Here is an 18,675-nt window from a genome sequence, read left to right on the forward strand (position 1 = left end):
ACCTTTACTACTCTGTATAGTCCTCTTCAGATGCCTCTAGGAAAGCTACATTTTAACGCCCCAATACTCTTCTACCCCTGCCTATAACAACAAATTTATCATGCCCTCAGTGGTGCTAGTCATCATCCAAATAAACTCTCCTTACCAGTTATTTCTTCTCTGTCTAGGATATACACCACTAGACAACTTTGGGCTCATCCTAAAGATTTCTAACATCTAACTGCTTGCTCTTTCAAAGCATCTCTCAGATTTGCCACTCAGCTCCGTTTGTCTGCATCATAACGTCCCACCTGAAACATATCAATCACACCTCAGCTCAAGGTCTCTGGTTCTCCTCTGTCCTACTCACCGCCAGCTTTGTCAGCATGTCACCTCGCCACTCAGGAGCCTGGCTACAGGGGTTCTCATTTCCTACGGCACCAACCCAGGCTCTTCTGGAGGGGTTCCAAGGCCCTGCCTAATCTGGCTCCACCATATTCTTCCATGGTCTTCCAGTCAGACCAACAAGCTGGACACTGTCACACACACACACTGTTATTTAGCTCTGGGTTTCCACTATGCTGGCCTGTGAGTGTCTCTGCTTTCCTAATCCGTCTCACTCCTCTAAGCCCAGCTCTAATCTCACCTCCTCCCTGAAGACTTTGTAAGCGTTCCAGCTCTTTCTTCTTTGAACTCCCAGTACACACACTATAGCATCTAATTGTCTAGTAAAGGTCTGTTCTCTTTCCCTGGCTGGGCCTTGCTGCTGGCTAGACAAACCATGTTATGTCCTATACTTCTGGGTATTCCTCAGAGTACCTGGTAAAGTCCTGAGCACTAGGTATGGAAGAGATAACCATTTATTAACTGAATGATCAACATTCAGGGGGTACCTTGCTTCTTTTTCTTATAATTTTGGTTATTGTGGGGGCCAGGAAGAAAGTAAGGGGCAGCTGTGTCCTGCACCCCTTGGCAAGCTTGACATGCATTTCAGGAGATATCTGATACAGCTGTCAGGATCCCATTTCCAGAATGGAGATAATCATTGTCCACAGAAGTATCATTGGGCTGATGGTTTTAATCAGCAAGGAATCAGAGTAGAAGCCCAATAGGAGCATGGGGCAGGACAGTCTGGAACTCCATTTACCACTGTGGCTTCCTCCAGTGGAGTCACTTGGTGCCAGGGGAGGTGGATGCGGCTTGTCCATCAGCATGCCAGATGAGGGGGCTCCTCCCAAGGGGACAGAAGGGATGGAGTAAGGGCCAGGGACACCGGAGACAGAGGGAGGGTACCCGGCTTTTGCTGCTTTCCCTGCTTCATACACTGTGGAGGGAGATGAAGAGCAAGAGAGATTACATTGTTCCACCCTCCACAACCCTCACACCAAAACTCCCTGAAGATGCGCTGAAGGAAGCTCCTGGATGTATGCGCGGGCGCGGGCTTGCGTGTGTATGTGCGTGTGTTCTACTGGGCCTGACTTGATTCATTGGAAACACTCTCCCCCACTCTCTTGGACTCCTCCAGCAGTGACATAAGGGATTACAGTGTTTAGTAGTACCTGGCAACTGAGTAATTCAGTGGTGCTGGGAGCTGTCACAGCAGCCTCCCCTGTGACAGTAGCAGCCCACTCGTAACCACCCTGAGGCAGTCTGTAGGCGCCTCAGCCCTCTGTAGGAGGCCTAGCACTGGGACTGCCCAGGGTTTCTTCCAAGAGGATCCTAACCTCTTCTAGAGAGGCAAAGCCAGCAATGGGCTGACACATGGCCCTGCTCTTTGAGTTCAAAAGTACAGCAAATAGCCTGACACCTCACAGAAACTGCTGTGTTCCTAAGGATACTAAAGATACATATTGTGTCTCTCTCCTTCAAGATGTTTATGGCAGGGGTGCCAAACTTAATGCCTATATGGGCTTGGCTAGGGAGGTAAAATTGTGAATCCCCAAATGAGGACTAGTTCCTTTGTGAACCGTTTTGTCATAGGAGTAAATAAAACTCATCTGTGGCTAGAGGGGACCCAAAGGCTGTACTTTGAATATGCTGCGGTAAAAAGAAGAGTTCTCTGCTTGTGAGAGGCATGGCCAGAGAAAGTTTTCTCTGGTTTGGATGCCCAAGGAGAGGGCAAAATCCTTACCACACAACCTCACCATCCTGAACCCGCCCTTCCTTTCCTCAATAGTGTTAAAGAGAATTCCAAATGCAGGGGCGGTAAGTGTGGATCAAAAGCATGGAGAGGCGCCTGTGTGTGAGAAGGCAAACAGGAATGGTCATCTCAGGAAGTCAGGGGCTCCCAGCAGAGGACAGTCTGGGATGATCCATTCTGGGGTGGAAGGAAAGGTGGCAGACAAGGCACTCAGGGCACACTGCTGTCTGATGGGAAGGTGACGTTTCTTTTGGTCAATCCGTGTCTCCCCATGCGTCACATTACTCACAGGCCTGAGGGCAGCAGCAGGAGTCTGGGCAACACGGGCAGCGGATGTAGCAACAGCAGCTATGAGGGCAGCACTGGCACCAGCAGATCCCCACCAAGACGAAGAAGAGGAAGACTCCCAGGATCACCAGACCAACAAACACCCACTCTGGAAGGATGCACAGAGAAACCCACACTCGCGGCGGCCCCCTGCTGGGGTCGCCCCGTGCCAGGAAGAGTGCGAGCGGCCTGGGGAAGAAGGCACCTTGTAACAGGGTGCAGAGCCCCCAGACTCAGGAGGGGCTCTGAGGCTGAGAGGTGCAGGCCGTCCCAGGGCTGGGGCGTGGAGGGCAGGGACGGTTACCCGGGTCATACTGAGCACACATAATGTCCAATACGAAACGCTGGGAGCAGCTGCAGGGCCCCTTTCCAGGGAAAGGGCTTACCTTATTGATTGTGGTATCAGAAGAGGTAGAGGACAAGAGCAGAGAAATTGTTGGCTAGGGACAGGGACTTTGCTTGCTGAGCTATAAAGTGGTGCTTTCCATGAATACATATATTTTGTAGTCAAGTTAATCTTATCCCTTAATAGTGTAAGTCCTGAGAAAAGTTCTCCATGTCTGTGTGGTCTAAATCAGAACACCTGTAGGCGGTCCAGGTCCCTTACGCAGCCATCTGCTTTCCTTGCTGACCACCTCTTGACACCTTTCCTGTGCGCAGCATCAGAGCTGAGATTAAAACCATTTCCTAGAAAAAAACTAGAGACATAGGCTCTGATAGAGAAATGCTGTCCCTGTCCCCTAAGAATGGTTTGATCACAGGCAGGCTGACCATGCTACATAGCCAGCACAGCCACGGACTACAGTGATTCAGGCTGTGATGACTGGCAAGGCTAATGTGCATATCTGACCACGTTTGTTAACGTCAGCTATTTTCACAGCTCTGCCAGAGAGTGAACATGAATGCAATTCATTTGCCTATCCAACAGATAAAGAGAAAGGAAACAAATTCCATTTGGCTTAGATAAAAAATGATTGTGGCCCTCGAGTGACTTGATGTCATGCTTTTGGGACTTGGCTATAAGACCTAATATCCTGCTGGGGGCCTGGGACAGACTGGAATGAGCCATGATTTCCTTTCAAAGCAAAAGATTAAAGCAATTCATTTTGATTGAAAACCATCTACCAAAAATCCCTTTGCAACCAACTTCAAGTATACATTATTTTGTTTGAATTTTAGTTATTAAATATTTCAACAAAATAAGACATTCATTTGGAGCTTGAGAATACGACATTTTGGTTAGATAAAGGGTTTTGTGATAATGATAAAGTTATTTGACCTTTGCTTAGAACATAATTTTCTCAGAGAAAACACACAACTTAGATTACCTAAGTGTCCCTCTTCACTCACCCAACAGAAACACACTCAAATTAACTAGGTCACCCTGTCTTCAGGGCGGAAGTGAGAAGGCCAGAATGTTCTGGAAGAGCTTCTTGCTGAGGACAGTAGACAGCTGAAGGCTTTGGCATTGCCTTTGCACTAACATAGTAACACAATGTGACCTGAGATAGATATGGGCCCTGAGGACTAGAAGAGCTGGGTGCTATGGTCGCTGCAACTCGGGTCAGGCAGGCAAGGATTAAAGACTGGCAGGTTGCCTTGGAGAAACAAAAAATGTTAGCCATGAAAGGATTCTTGGAGTCAGAGGCGGAGGCGGAAATTCGGAGGGCCAGGACCAGGTATGAGAAATACAATAACTCTTCCTTGAGACTTGGGGATGCAACATCTAGTTTGAAGCAATGCAGTGTAACACTGTGGGGTTTTTTGTGATGAAAAAATGAGTACAAATTGACTGAACTCTGGATAAGGCGGATCACAAAGAAATGTCTATTTGTGATCTTGGGATCAACATCAGTAAGAAGAATGTCTGTATTTGGGTTAACCAGCTAATGGGGAAGGATCTGGAGATTTCACAGAAGAGTGAAGCTCAACTGTGAGGACTCTGGATATTTCTTAGAACTTGAATCAAGTCTAAAACAATCACCAGGATTAGTTTGTATCTTTCTGTTGCTCTCAATTATTAGCTCTTAACCCTTTGGCAGAAGCCCTCCAAAGCAAAACTGAATCTCACCGTTTTCTACTTTCTGTGTTTGGATATGTCCTCTCCCGTAGTTCATTCTCGTTTCTCTCTGGGCTCCTTCCATGATGGACTATAGTGCAGCATCAAACTACTGCTGGCTTGTCCAGCTGATATGTTCAATGGAAGCTACATAAAAAGATAGTGGTGTGCATTTGGTGCAGGTGTCCTTGACAGGGTCCATGGACCCCAGGGATTTGGGAGGCCAAAAAGTCCTAAATTGCTTTGTTATTGCTTTGTAATTGCTTTGTTATTGTATGCAAAGCAATATGCTGCTGCTGCTGCTGCTGCTGCTACTAAGTTGCTTCAGTCGTGTCTGACTCTGTGCGACCCCATAGACGGCAGCCTACCAGGCTTCCCTGTCCCTGGGATTCTCCAGGCAAGAACACTGGAGTGGGTTGCCATTTCCTTCTCCAGTGCATGAAAGTGAAAAGTGAAAGTGAAGTAGCTCAGTTGTGTCCAACTCTTCGCAACCCCATGGACTGTAGCCCACCAGGCTCCTCCATCTATGGGATTTTCCAAGCAAGAGTACTGGACTGGGGTGCCATTGCCTTCTCCGAAAGCAATATAGATTGTATACAAAGCAATATAGACCTGTAAATGTGTACTTTTGAAGGTAGGAGGGGTACATAGCGTTCATAAGGTTTGAAAAAATGTTTTGATAAAGTTATAAAAGGCAATTCCAAGTAACATGGTTGTACAATAATGAATGGGTAAACATTAAACTTGGGCTTCCCTGATAGCTCAGCTGGTACAAAATCTGCCTGCAATGCAGATCCCAGTTTGATTCCTGGGTGGGGAGAAGGGATAGGCTACCCACTCCAGTATTCTTGGGCTTCCTTTGTGGCTCAGCTGGTAAGAATCCGCCTGCAGTGCGGGAGACCTGGGTTCGATCCCTGGGTTGGGAAGATCCCCTGGAGAAGGAAAAGGCTACCCACTCCAGTATTCTGGCCTGGAGAATTCCATGGACTGTATAGTCCATGGGGTCACAAAGAGTTGGACATGACTGAGCAACTTCCACTTTCACTTTCAGACATGAAACTTAGGGAACAAGGAATGCAGATAAATAGCAACTCCATTAAAGACACAGCAACTGGGTGCAGCCAAGATACTGAGACTGTCACAGGGCCTGCGCAACTGACACAGAAGGGCTGGGTCCCGTCTCAGCCTGGTTTTAACTCCCATTATTCTTTTAGGGCCTAGTAACAGAAGAAATACAATTTGAAGGCTCTTCCAATGGGCTTAGTTCATCCTGGAAAATACCACAGACATATATAGACAAACGTGCAAATAAGTTAAAGGAGCAATTAGTAACTAATGCAGAAGCAAGACAGATGGAGGGATAGCAAATTAAGCAAATACAGAGTTAAATGACTGAATACCTGGCATAATCTCCACAGCAAAACTGGGCAAGAGATCAGCAAGCAGCCCTGTTCTGCCTAGAAGAGGTGGAAGGAAAAGAAGAAAAGCAGTTACTCCAAAGGCAAATACAGCCTGAAGCCTGGCTTCAGTTGGTACCATCCCTACATGGGGCCACTGATCCCTGCTCTTTGAGTGATGAAAAGCACACCAGCAAGGCTGGGCTCAGTCAAGACAATGGCCTTCTCCATCAATCCGCGGCAGCCATTTAGGAGAACTCTGCACCTAAACCAGGCAGAAGCAGAAACAGAACTTTCTTTCCAATTATTACAGAAGGAGGAGATCTTTGCTTCAAATACAGAAACATCCTGCTTGGCACATACCATCTCCATTCATTTATACATGCACATATTTTACTGGAAAGTCAAACACATCTGTATCTAAATGGTCAACCTATATCTTCACACATCTATATACAGCCCCATGTCCATATAAAAACAAAAGTGCAGACTTGGTTTTAACTTAGAATTATCTCCCTCCAAGATTCTACTTATAGACTAAAGATATGTCAATGATTAAAATTTTCAAAGGGAAGGAAAAGATACAGCTAGATCAGTTACACATTCTTCAACATTCCTTCTGGCTTCAGAAACACTCTGTACAATGTATATGGTACGGCTCTTCCATATGGCACCCGCAGCTGGCGTGGTATGGGACCAAGTGCCTTCTGCATGATATAGCACAGAAACTTAACGGCTGGTGTCAGAACAGGTGCCGCTCAGGACTCTGGGAAGCAAAGAGCTATGCAAGAAACAGCACCCTGGAAGATGTGGGGAAGGAGATTAGTCTTTAAAAAAAAACTGCCTGATTTATACAGAAAGAAGGGCTGAATCTTCCACCATGTTCTCATATCCAGGTAAATGCAAAGGCCAGGACAGAACTTCTGCCCCTACCAGGTTCTATCACATGCAGCCTTGTTAAGAAACAAGTTCTACTAGGTAACAACTAGCAAACTTAACTCATTTCAGACTTGTGGCGGCAAAGGTCACTATGATTCCTAAGCCTGCAACTGAATCTGACTTCATTTATGGGCATGACATATGCCTATAGAATAGCTCTGTCCAGTAGAAATTAATGTGAGTAACTGGCAATTTTAGCATTTCCAGTAATAATAGCATTAAAATAGCACTTTTTTTTTTTTAAGTTGAAATTAGTTCTCCCTCTGGAAGAGCCCAGCATTGGATCCTGCTGGGGGGTCCCAGCCTCATGTCCTTCTGCAAGAGGAGATGGCAGATCCTTGGCACAAATGCATTGGTTATGCAGTAACCCTAGCAAGTTAAGCTGGAGAGGTGGTTAATGAAGCTCTAAGAAATGAAACGAATGCTATGATTAAAAGCTCTCTAGTTGATTCGGTAACTGCTACTGGCTTCACTCGTGACTCAAATGGTAAAGAATCCGCCTGCCAATGCAGGAGACCCAACTTCGATTACTGGGTTGGGAAGATGCCCTGGAGGAGGAAATGACAATCAACTCCAGCATTCTTGCCTGGAAAATCCCACGGACAGAGGAGCCTAGCAGGCTACAGTCCATGTGATTGCAAAGAGTCAGACATGACTGAGCAACTAACACAAACATACACTGATCATAAAGTTGAAAAAATGTTTACCTCTTCCATAAAGGAAAAGTATCTGTGGTGTTGCAGAGACTCCTGAGAGTCCATTGGACTGCAAGGAGAGCCAACCAGTCAATCCTAAAGGAAATCAGTCCTGAATATTCATTGGAAGGACTGATGCTGAAGCTGAAACTCCAATATTTTGGCCACCTGATGTGAAGAACTGACTCACTGGAAAAGACCCTGATGATGGGAAAGATTCAAGGCAGGAGAAGGGGACAACAGAAGATGAGATGGTTGGATGGCATCACCAACTCGATGGACATGAGTTTGAGCAAGCTCCAAGAGTTGGTGATGGACAGAGAAGCCTGGCGTGCTACAGTCCATGGGGCAGCAAAGACCTGGACATGACTGAGCGATTGAACTGAACTGATATATCTCACAGTTTCATTGGTGAGTAATCTGTGGCAGTTGGGGAAAAAAGGTGTCTTAACTGACAATCCTACATGGATCATTGACCCTATTGATGGAACAACTAACTTTGTACATGGGTGCATACTAAGTCATTTCAGTTCAGTTCAGTTGCTCAGTCGTGTCTGACTCTTTGTGACCCCATGAATTGCAGCACGCCAGGCCTCCCTGTCCATCATCAATGCCCGGAGTTCACTCAGACTCGTGTCCATAGAGTCAGTGATGCCATCCAGCCATCTCATCCTCGGTTGTCCCCTTTTCCTCCTGCCCCCAATCCCTCCCAGCATCAAAGTCCTTTCCAATGAGTCAACTCTTTGCATGAGGTGGCCAAAGTACTGGAGTTTCAGCTTTAGCATCATTCCTTCCAAAGAAATCCCAGGGTTGATCTCCTTCAGAATGGACTGGTTGGATCTCCTTGCAGTCCAAGGGACTCTCAAGAGTCTTCTCCAACACCACAATTCAAAAGCATCAATTCTTCAGTGCGCAGCCTTCTTCACAGTCCAACTCTCACATCCATACATGACTACTGGAAAAACCATAGCCTTGACTAGACGGACCTTAGTCAGCAAAGTAATGTCTCTGCTTTTGAATATGCTATCTAGGTTGGTCATAACTTTTCTTCCAAGGAGTAAGCGTCTTTTAATTTCATGACTGCAATCACCATCTGCAGTGATTTTGGAGCCCCCCAAAATAAAGTCTGACACTGTTTCCACTGTTTCCCCATCTATTTCCCATGAAGTGATGGGACCGGATGCCATGATCTTCGTTTTCTGAATGTTGAGCTTTAAGCCAACTTTTTCTCTCTCCTCTTTTACTTTCATCAAGAGGCTTTTTAGTTCCTCTTCACTTTCTGCCATAAGGGTGGTGGTCATCTGCATATCTGAGGTTATTGATATTTCTCCCAGCACTCTTGATTCCAGTTTGTGCTTCTTCCAGTCCAGGGTTTCTCATGATGTACTCTGCATATAAGTTAAATAAACAGGGTGACAATATACAGCCTTGATGCACTCCTTTTCCTATTTGGAACCAGTCTGTTGTTCCATGTCCAGTTCTAACTGTTGCTTCCTGGCCTGCATACAAATTTCTCAAGAGGCAGGTCAGGTGGTCTGATATTCCCATCTCTTTCAGAATTTTCCACAGTTGATTGTGGTCCACACAGTCAAAGGCTTTGGCATAGTCAATAAAGCAGAAATAGATGTTTTTCTGGAACTCTCTTGCTTTTTCCATGATCCAGCAGATGTTGGCAATTTGATCTCTGGTTCCTCTGCCTTTTCTAAAGCCAGCTAGAACATCAGGAAGTTCACGTTTCACGTATTGCTGAAGCCTGGCTTGGAGAGTTTTGAGCATTACTTTACTAGCGTGCAGGATGAGTGCAATTGTGTGGTAGTCTGAGCATTCCTTGGCATTGCCTTTCTTTGGGATTGGAATGAAAACTGACCTTTTCCAGTCCTGTGGCCACTGCTGAGTTTTCCAAATTGGCTGGCATATTGAGTGCAGCACTTTCAAAACATCATCTTTCAGGATTTGAAAAAGCTCAACTGGAATTCCATCACCTCCACTAGCTTTGTTCGTAGTGATGCTTTCTAAGGCCCACTTGATGTCACATTCCAGGATGGCTGGCTCTAGGTGAGTGATCACACCATCGTGATTATCCAGGTCGTGAAGATCCTTTTTGTACAATTCTTCTGTGTATTCTTTCCACCTCTTCTTAATATCTTCTGCTTCTGTTAGGTCCATACCATTTCTGTCCTTTATTGAGCCCATCTTTGCATGAAATGTTCCCTTGGTATCTCTAATTTTCTTGAAGAGATCTCTAGTCTTTCCCATTCTGTTGTTTTCCTCTATTTCTTTGCATTGATCGCTGAAGAAGGCTTTCTTATCTCTTCTTGCTGTTCTTTGGAACTCTGCATTCAGATGCTTATATCTTTCCTTTTCTCCTTTGTTTTGCGCCTCTCTTCTTTTCACAGCTATTTGTAAGGCTTCCCCAGACAGCCATTTTGCTTTTTTGCATCTCTTTTCCATGGGGATGGTCTTGATCCCTGTCTCCTGTACAATGTCCCGAACCTCATTCCATAGTTCATCAGGCACTCTATCTATTAGATCTAGGCCCTTAAATCTATTTCTCACTTCCACTGTATAATCATAAGGGATTTGATTTAGGTCATACCTGAATGGTCTAGTGGTTTTCCCTGCTTTCTTCAATTTAAGTCTGAATTTGGTAATAAGGAGTTCATGATCTGAGCCACAGTCAGCTCCTGGTCTTGTTTTTGTTGACTGTATAGAGCTTCTCCATCTTTGGCTGCAAAGAAGATAATCAATCTGATTTCGGTGTTGACCATCCGGTGATGTCCATGTGTAGAGTCTTCTCTTGTGTTGTTGGAAGAGGGTGTTTGCTATGACCAGTGCATTTTCTTGGCAAAACTCTATTAGTCTTTGCCCTGCTTCATTCCGCATTCCAAGGCCAAATTTGCCTGTTACTCCAGGTTTTCCTTGACTTCCTACTTTTGCATTCCAGTCCCCTATAATGAAAAGGACACCTTTTTTGAGTGTTAGTTCTAAAAGGTCTTGTAGGTCTTCATAGAACTTCAGCTTCTTCAGCGTCACTGGTTGGGGCATAGACTTGGATTACTGTGATATTGAATGGTTTGCCTTGGAGACGAACAGAGATCATTCTGTCGTTTTTGAGACTGCATCCAAGTACTGCATTTCGGACTCTTCTGTTCACCATGATGGCTACTCCATTTCTTCTGAGAGATTCCTGCCCGCAGTAGTAGATATAGTGGTCATCTGAATTAAATTCACCCATTCCAGTCCATTTTAGTTCACTGATTCAGAGAATGTTGACGTTCACTCTTGGCATCTCCTGTTTGACCACTTCTAATTTGCCTTGATTCATGGACCTGACATTCCAGGTTCCTATGCAATATTGCTCTTTACAGTATCGGACCTTGCTTCTATCACCAGTCACATCCACAGCTGGGTATTGTTTTTGCTTTGGCTCCATCCCTTCATTCTTTCTGGAGTTATTTCTCCACTGACCTCCAGTAGCATACTGGGCACCTATTGACCTGGCGAGTACCTCTTTCAGTATCCTATCATTTTATCCTAGTCATTTCAGTTATGTCCAACTCTTTGAGACTCTATGCACTGTAGCCTGCCAGGTTCCTCTGTCCATGGGATTCTCCAGGCAAGAATCTTAGAGTGGGTTTCCATTCCCTTTTCCAGGGGATCTTCCTGATCCAGGGATCAAACCTGCATCTCTTGTCTCCTGCATTGGCAGGCTGGCTGTTTATCACTAGTGCCACCTGGGAAGCCCCAACTTTGTACATAGGTATGTTTTAAAATTTTTAATATTGTAATTACTGTTTGTGTATTAACTGAATGGACTGTTCGATATGTTTTTCACAAGCACATATACTTTAGAGACTTTTGTAATTCGTAAAGGAAAATGTGCTATGCATAATTTTCATCAGCTCTGGAAGAGATGAATTATTAATGTTGTAGACTTATCTTGTATGGTGAAGTGCTCGGTTCACCATTCTTTTTCTCACTGTTGAAACCACATAAAAATGTATGCAAGCAACGCTGCTGCTTTGAGATCAAGTAAGGAACTAATAAACTCAGTCTGGAGAGTTGTCTCTCCTAGACTGAATGGGTTCAATCTAGGACAGAAAGAAGTTAAGAGAGTGTGGATTTTAGAATGTGTGACCTTATGACCTTAGACAAGTTATTTAATCTTTCTAAGCCTCAGTTTTGTTTTTTAAATTTTATAAAATGGGCATATTCATGGTACCTGCCTCATAGAATTGTTGATAGGACTCAATGAGTTGTACAATTATTATATATATTATATATATATGTGTGTGTGTATTTAAATATATATATATATATATATATATATATATATATATAAAAAATATAGTGCCTGGCACAAAGTAAAAGGTAAAAGTGTTAGTTGCTCAGTTGTGTCTAACTCTGCGTCTCCATGGACTATAACAGGACAGGCTCCTCTGTCCATGGAATTCTCCAGGCAATAATACTGGAGTGGATAGCCATTACCTTCTCCTGGGTATCTTCCTAACCCAAGGATTAAACCTGGTTCTCCTGCACTGCAGTCAGATTCTTCACCATCTGAGCCACCAGGGCCTGGCACAAAGTAAATATATAATTCAGGATATATCGAAGGAAGCCTGATCGAATTTCCAGGGAGAATTCAAATGATTAGCCTAGTTTGGTGGGATGACACATTGTTATTATATCTTTACTAACAGAATTTTTAAAGCCATAAAGCTAAGATATAGAATCTATACATGATGGAATGTTAATGAGGAAAGATGCTTATAACATCATATAACATAGAGATTATAATACAGTGTATAGTATGATCCCATTTTTGTTAAAGTTAAAACTGTATTCATGGAATTCAACATTTAAAAGGTATAAAATGGCATGCAGTCCAAGTGGGCCTCTCACTTCTGACCCCAGCTTCTCAGGACCCATCTCTAGAGGTGACCATTGTTATGAGTTTCTGTGAATCCTTGCAGAGATGTCTCATGCCTGTAGAAGCATCCTGTATGTATGCATCTGCACATCCTATCCACCCTACCCCCCACCATTTAGGGAAAGGGTTGCATACTGTACACATAGGGGAGGAGGGATGAAACAATTCATATGAAAAACTTTGTAAACAGTTATATTACGGAAAAATGTGTTTGTTGAAAGTAAGTTCTATCTTGGTAAATTTGTGTTTTGTTTGAAAGATTTCCTTTGGTAGCTGTTTCAATTGGCTTTGTTGTAAATAAAAAGGTATGTTGTTTAAATTTAAAAAATATGAAATTAGCTTCATAATATTTTCACTTATATCAATGTAGCCAAAATATTAACACTTCAAAGGCTCAGTGGCCACACATCACTATTACAAAGCACAACTCCAGGTGTCTGGTCTCTCTGGCTCACTTAGAAGACAACTTTTCCTCTTGAGCTGTGTTAAAGAAAAAGTTACCCATGTATGTGGCTTATATTTTGAGTCTAAAGTACATAGTTGATCACTGATCCTCTCCTCTATCAAATCACTGCACAGAAAAGCAGCTCTGACAAAAGTCGAAGAAAAGAGAAGCTCTTCCAGGACTAGAGGAAGATGTTGCAGCAGAGGCAAGGCACAAGGGAGTCGGGTGAGAGGACTCTTTGCTCACTTTATTTTTCTTGGCTCTCTTCAACTATACCAGGCCAGTGTAGTGAAATGTGTCCCAGTCATGTCTCCTGCGTGTCCCACATTTGAAAAGTTAATCAGGACCTGAGTACATTCCCAGGAAAATGAAGCATGGACTGGGCCACTAGGTTAGCTCTGTTTTAGGTTTTGGCAAGAAGGGTTTTTCCTTCTTTCTATCTTCCTTCTTGTGCAGCTGACATGGTAAAAGCAGTCTGCTGCTTGCAAAGACAAGTGGGGGCCAAATAGGTCACTGGAAAATGGCATCTTGAAGGAGAGTTCTCTGACTAGCCTCTTGCCTCAGCCTTCATGAAAGGCTGAGAGGTAACGGTAAAGCTTACATGTGGTCCAGTCCAGTTCCCTATGAGAGACACAGATGTGGGACTAAATTCAAGCAAGTGATGAAGAGCATCCATTGGTCTCATATGGAGTGTTCTGTGGACAAATATTTCTTGGAAATCAACAAGGTAATAGACAGGTGATCAAGGATTTGGGAATTTAGGATCTTAGACATCTCTTAAAGGAATAATTAGTATTAATTACCAGGCAACAGCCTATGATCAAAAAGTCAATATACTTTGCTTTTTATCAAGACAGTTATCAGATACTTAAGGGGTTTTTTAAATATGGACAATTAGCACTTCTAAATATATCTCTTATTAGTAAAATGAGACATTTATTGTGTTTACTCTCTAGTTCTCAAGCCTACCAATGTTTTAAACACCCTTTTATGTGCTATAGCCCAAATCATTAATTACATTCATAATAGAAATGTTACCGATGATACAAGCTATTGATTTGTGTACAATTTCTCACAGAAAATTAGCTACTTGATAATCATTAACTATATAAAATCATTAACTATTCTATAACTGTTATACAGAGCATGTTCTGTTGGAGAAAGTAGTAGACTGGGAATCAGGGTAATAAAGGCAGCTTTGCAAAGAGTTTACTTGCTGACCATTAACAGGCAAATTCCTTCCTCTTTCTAGGATTCAGTTTTCTCATTAGTCAAATGAAATAGTTGAAGGAAGAGATCCATAAATAGGGAGACCTTACATCTTGGTTTGTCTAGGACAGTGCTGGTTTATGCCTGGTGTGATTATTAAGAACCCCCCTTTTTAATTTCAAAGTCTTCTAATTTGGACAATTATTTATATGGTCCCCCTATCCATAATATTTTTTGCTCTCAAATCTGATATTTAGTGATTAGAGTTGCAAACTCAACTCTATATATTTATATGGACCAGTAGGTAATGCAAACAAGTGCAGCTGCCCTTCTGTAATACAACCAACAGCAGTTAAGGGTATGGCAAACAGCATATTGTGTCTGTAGGGGCTGCTCCTACCCACCTCTAGAGAATTGTTACCTCACAGAAATGTGTCTTCAAGGTTGCAAACCTCCCTATTTTTCAAGATTAGCCAGACCTCAGATTTTTACGTAAAAAATCCCAATTTTCAGATGTTGGCAACTGATTCATAAATTGTTAAAAAGCATTGGGCAAGCCATACAAAATGTTTGGGGGCTATAAAACCTAGAGATCAAGTTTGCAATCACTGAGGGATATATATGAAAGTGAAAGCCGCTCCAATGTGTCCTACTCTTTGCGACCTCACTGACTACACAGTCCATGGAATTCTCCAGGCCAGAATATTGGAGTGGGTAGCCTTTCCCTTCTCCAGGGGATCTTCCCAAACCAGGGATCAAACCCAGGTCTCCCACATTGCAGGGGGATTCTTTACCAGCTGAGCCACAAGGGAAGCCCAAGAATACTGGAGTGGGTAGCCTATCCCTCCTCCAGCGCATTTTCCTGACCCAGGAATGGAACCAGGGTCTCCTGCATTGCAGGCAGATTCTTTACCAACTGAGCTATCAACACAGATATAATTATGATGGGTAAAACAGAAAAGCTGGGTTTCCCCAAAGACTGTTTAAAACAACATCTTGACAGTGTTCTGACACTACTTCTACACACAGAATGTTAGTGAATATAAGCTCTAGGCACGATGTTCAAATTAAAATCTGAAAGCAACAGTATGACACACCGAATTGTTGGCCCTTATTTCTGGGGAACTGGAATGGGCATCATGAAGAACAATGAAGGGGCTTTCATTTTTTTACATTTTTTTTATGGGTAATTTAAAAACTTAGAATAAGAAATATGGACAGGAGGTTCACAAAACTTGTCACTCCAACAGAGAGACATGCATCAGGCTTCTCATTCCCCCTGAAGCAACAGCCAAAAGCTGAAGTTTCAGAAGCCAGTAAAGCCTTCCCATAATGCACCCATGCAGTGTTAGCCCCAGGGTGGTGTGAGTGACAGAATTTGGCAGTAAAGTGGGTAAAATTAAATGTCTTCAAAATTCAGAACATAGCAGGAGTTTGGGGATAGCTGATAATACCACTATGTTATGTCAACAGCAGAGAGAAGAGGGAAAGAGAGAAAAGCTCTCTGGCTTTTACCATGACCTATATTTTCCTGGAGCTTTATACTGAAATCCTATATTTCTGAAAGTCATTTTGCTTTCAGCTTCTTGCTTAACAATTTCTAAGAAATGCTGTTGTCAGTTAGAAATGCTCTAACTTTTCTTCCCATTCTCTTCTATTCTATCACATCCAATGAAGGTTTGATCTTTGAGAGTCTGGACAACTGCAGTAAATACATTCCAGATTTCCACCACACTTTACTAACACTTGTGAATCACTGTCATTCTTCTAGGATTCAGTTAAAGTGTGGCCATTAGAAGTTACTTTAATGTCTAAGAAAAGGATAGAGAACAGACCTCACAAGTAGAAGGCCACCTTTACTCTTTTCAAACCCAGCTCAAGTTATGAGTAGAAAATAGTTTTCATGTAAGCATTCAAACAGTTTTCCCCAAACCTTGCAGAATCCATTATTTTAAAGAAACTTCCACATGAATAGACCAAATGAATCAAGCATACTAATACTAATCAAGCATACGCATGTGCCAGTATCATACCATACCATACTATACCATCAGAAGCTTCATAGCCCAAAACATTCACATATTTTGCGTTGAACGATAAGGGCAGAAAACAATCATTGTGAATAAAATAACTTACAGATTTTAACCATATAATTCCCCATTTCAGCTGTTTTCTGCCACTGACAACTTGAAGTTATCCCCAACTAAACTCTTGATACATATTACTGAGAACAAGCTCATTTTTGGAATGTCTCCAGTTCATTTATTCAATCAATAAGGAGATGTGTATTGTGCCAGGTGGAGACACAGAGAAGACATGATCCCTATGCTTGAAAGTCACAGGCTTGCCCACGCAGCTTGTCCAACAGTGTGAGGTTAAGAACTCAGCTTTACTTATCTGCTTCTGTGTCATATGACTTACCAAGGTCAGAGGACTATCTTCCTGCCAAACTCCATGTTTCCATCAGCTTTTGGGGGGCATTTTGACATCAGGTTCCCCCTAGTCATGAGGCCTTCCCTCAAGACACAGTCCCTGCCTGGTTTCCCACTCTTTTCCTAGCCATGGCATTATTCTTGCATATTTACAACAGACCATGTCCTAGTAACATCTCCCCAAAGCTGGCCAGGTCCTCAGTGCAGGATGCACTTACCTCTGTACTAAGATAACTAGCTAATGAACTTCTGCCTCTCTCAAATCCATAGCACACACAGTCTGCAAAACTCCGAAACATGTTCTGACAGAGTCCTCTAAGAATACTGCTCTGAGAGGGTGCATCCTCCTCCATGCTCCTGATGACCACTGCACACACCTCCATGAGAACACATCTTGCCTGGAGTGATTCCTTTGCATGTTCCTACACGAGCAGGATGGAAACCCCTCTGGGGCAGGGCCTGTGTCTGTGCTGCATCCCTAAGAGGCTGCACAAGGAGACTCCTCACATCAGGACCTTGATGCTATCCCAGCAGCAAATCCCCAGTTTTCTATGCTAGACTTCAGATTTACTGCTCACCATAGTGCCTTTTATCCATCCCAGATGGAAATGGGCTCTCAATGAAGATCTGAAGGAACTGCCCATTCATTCAGCACTATGCTATGTACTGGAGAATATTTAGCAGCCCTGGACTCAGAGCTCAATGTCAGGAAGATCTTCAGGTCACTGACATATCCCCAAATGCCATCTTGCCATCTCGGGGAACTGAAGCACCACCCTACGCCAGGCCTACAAGTTGAAAGCCACCAGGCTAGGGTATTTTCAAGGCAGTCATTACAGAGAGATTCAATATGCTCCCCAAATTGGTTTTTGTCTCTCTTCTTAAAACTTAAATCCAAGTTCTGTTCCAAGCCTTTGAAGTACAATGGAAGGTACAGAAGTTCTAGATGTAGGACAAACTTGTCTTCAGATTTTTAGATCTACTACTTAATTATTTGATTAAGTGATTACAAGACACATTAATAAGTAATAATAAGACACATTATGTTATGCACTGGAACTTATGAAAAGGGAAAAGAGTACTTCCTTTCGTCCATGTGATGCCAAAACTGCTGAATCTCCATCCATTTCTCTGAAATGTACTAACTTGGGAGTCCTCCTTGGGTTTGCCAATATATTATAAAATGAACCTTCTGTTCAGGATAATCTAGAATGTTTTTCGTCCCCAGATCCTTGAGGTTCCCTCCTTTCCCCTTCTGCTTAATGCACATCTGGGCTTCATCACACTTCCAAGCTTTCCTAAGATTCCCTGGATCCATTTTCAGTGATGTACTATATCCACCCCTATTGTCTCAGCTCCTAACCCTCCAGAATGTTTCTCTCCTAAGTCTCTGAGAAGAGCAGATGTTTCTCTCTGGCCCTTTAAAGTGTAAAGTTGTTTCTATAACTATTTGGAATCCCCTCAAATCGGAAATTCCCCAAGGGCACACACATCTCTGTTTTTATTCTATATTCCCATGGCAACCATGCATTCAATATATATAGTTTATGATTATCCATCACAAATGCGGACATAGCTTCTCTTTTATATGTATTTTTAAACTATGTAAGCATTTCATGTGTGTATTTTTTTTCTTCTTGTCCCTTTCATTTTAGTTCACTTCAAATTATAGGGAGTAATTCTGACACTGAATTCTCTCCACAAAATGACTAGTATCAGACCATCTGCAATTAACTGTTAATAAATGCTTCAGGCTTTTTTGGCAGTGGTTGTAAGCTTAGCCTAAGGCACTGACTTCTATTCACACAGAATTCTAGAATCAATACAATTGATTATATTGATTGAATCAATACAATCAATACAATTCTAGAATTGTATTGCTAGAAAGGATCTCAGAGGTCATCTAATCCATAATCCATTTTATATTTTCAAGAACCTGAGGTTCAGAGAGCTTAAGAATCTTACCCCAAATCACACAGCTGACTAATAATCAAACCAGGAGTAGAACCTGGGTCTACTCACCCGTATTCTTGTATCTTTCGCAATATCTCACTCCGCCTCAAGCTTTGTTTATTCTAAATTTAGAAATGTTAGAAATGTGAAGCATTGGAGAGGGTGTGGAA

The 18,675-nt window shown here is 42.9% G+C and overlaps 1 protein-coding gene across 12 annotated transcripts in view; it reads right to left on the reverse strand.

Annotated features, from left to right (window-relative positions):
* Positions 1–18,675, reverse strand: part of ILDR2 (immunoglobulin like domain containing receptor 2) — a 75,407-nt gene that overhangs the window by 21,830 nt on the left and 34,902 nt on the right. For 4 of the 12 annotated variants that reach the window (XR_011248178.1, XR_011248176.1, XM_069547822.1 and 1 more), the window contains exons 4-6: positions 5,906–5,962; positions 2,409–2,555; positions 1,127–1,303 (exon numbers count right to left, since the gene is read on the reverse strand). The exons of 4 other annotated variants lie outside the window; for them this stretch is intronic. Coding sequence is in view for 4 of the 8 variants with exons in the window: in XM_069547822.1 (XP_069403923.1) it covers positions 1,127–1,303; positions 2,409–2,555; positions 5,906–5,962 (381 nt within the window). In the remaining 4 variants the exon portion in view is untranslated. The remainder of the gene's footprint in view (positions 1–1,126; positions 1,304–2,408; positions 2,556–5,905; positions 5,963–18,675) is intronic. 4 more of the 12 variants (XR_011248181.1, XR_011248182.1, XM_069547850.1 and 1 more) reach the window with 1 other exon arrangement.

This window comes from Ovis canadensis, chromosome 1, assembly GCF_042477335.2.
Source record: "Ovis canadensis isolate MfBH-ARS-UI-01 breed Bighorn chromosome 1, ARS-UI_OviCan_v2, whole genome shotgun sequence".
Taxonomy (NCBI): Eukaryota; Metazoa; Chordata; class Mammalia; order Artiodactyla; family Bovidae; genus Ovis; species Ovis canadensis.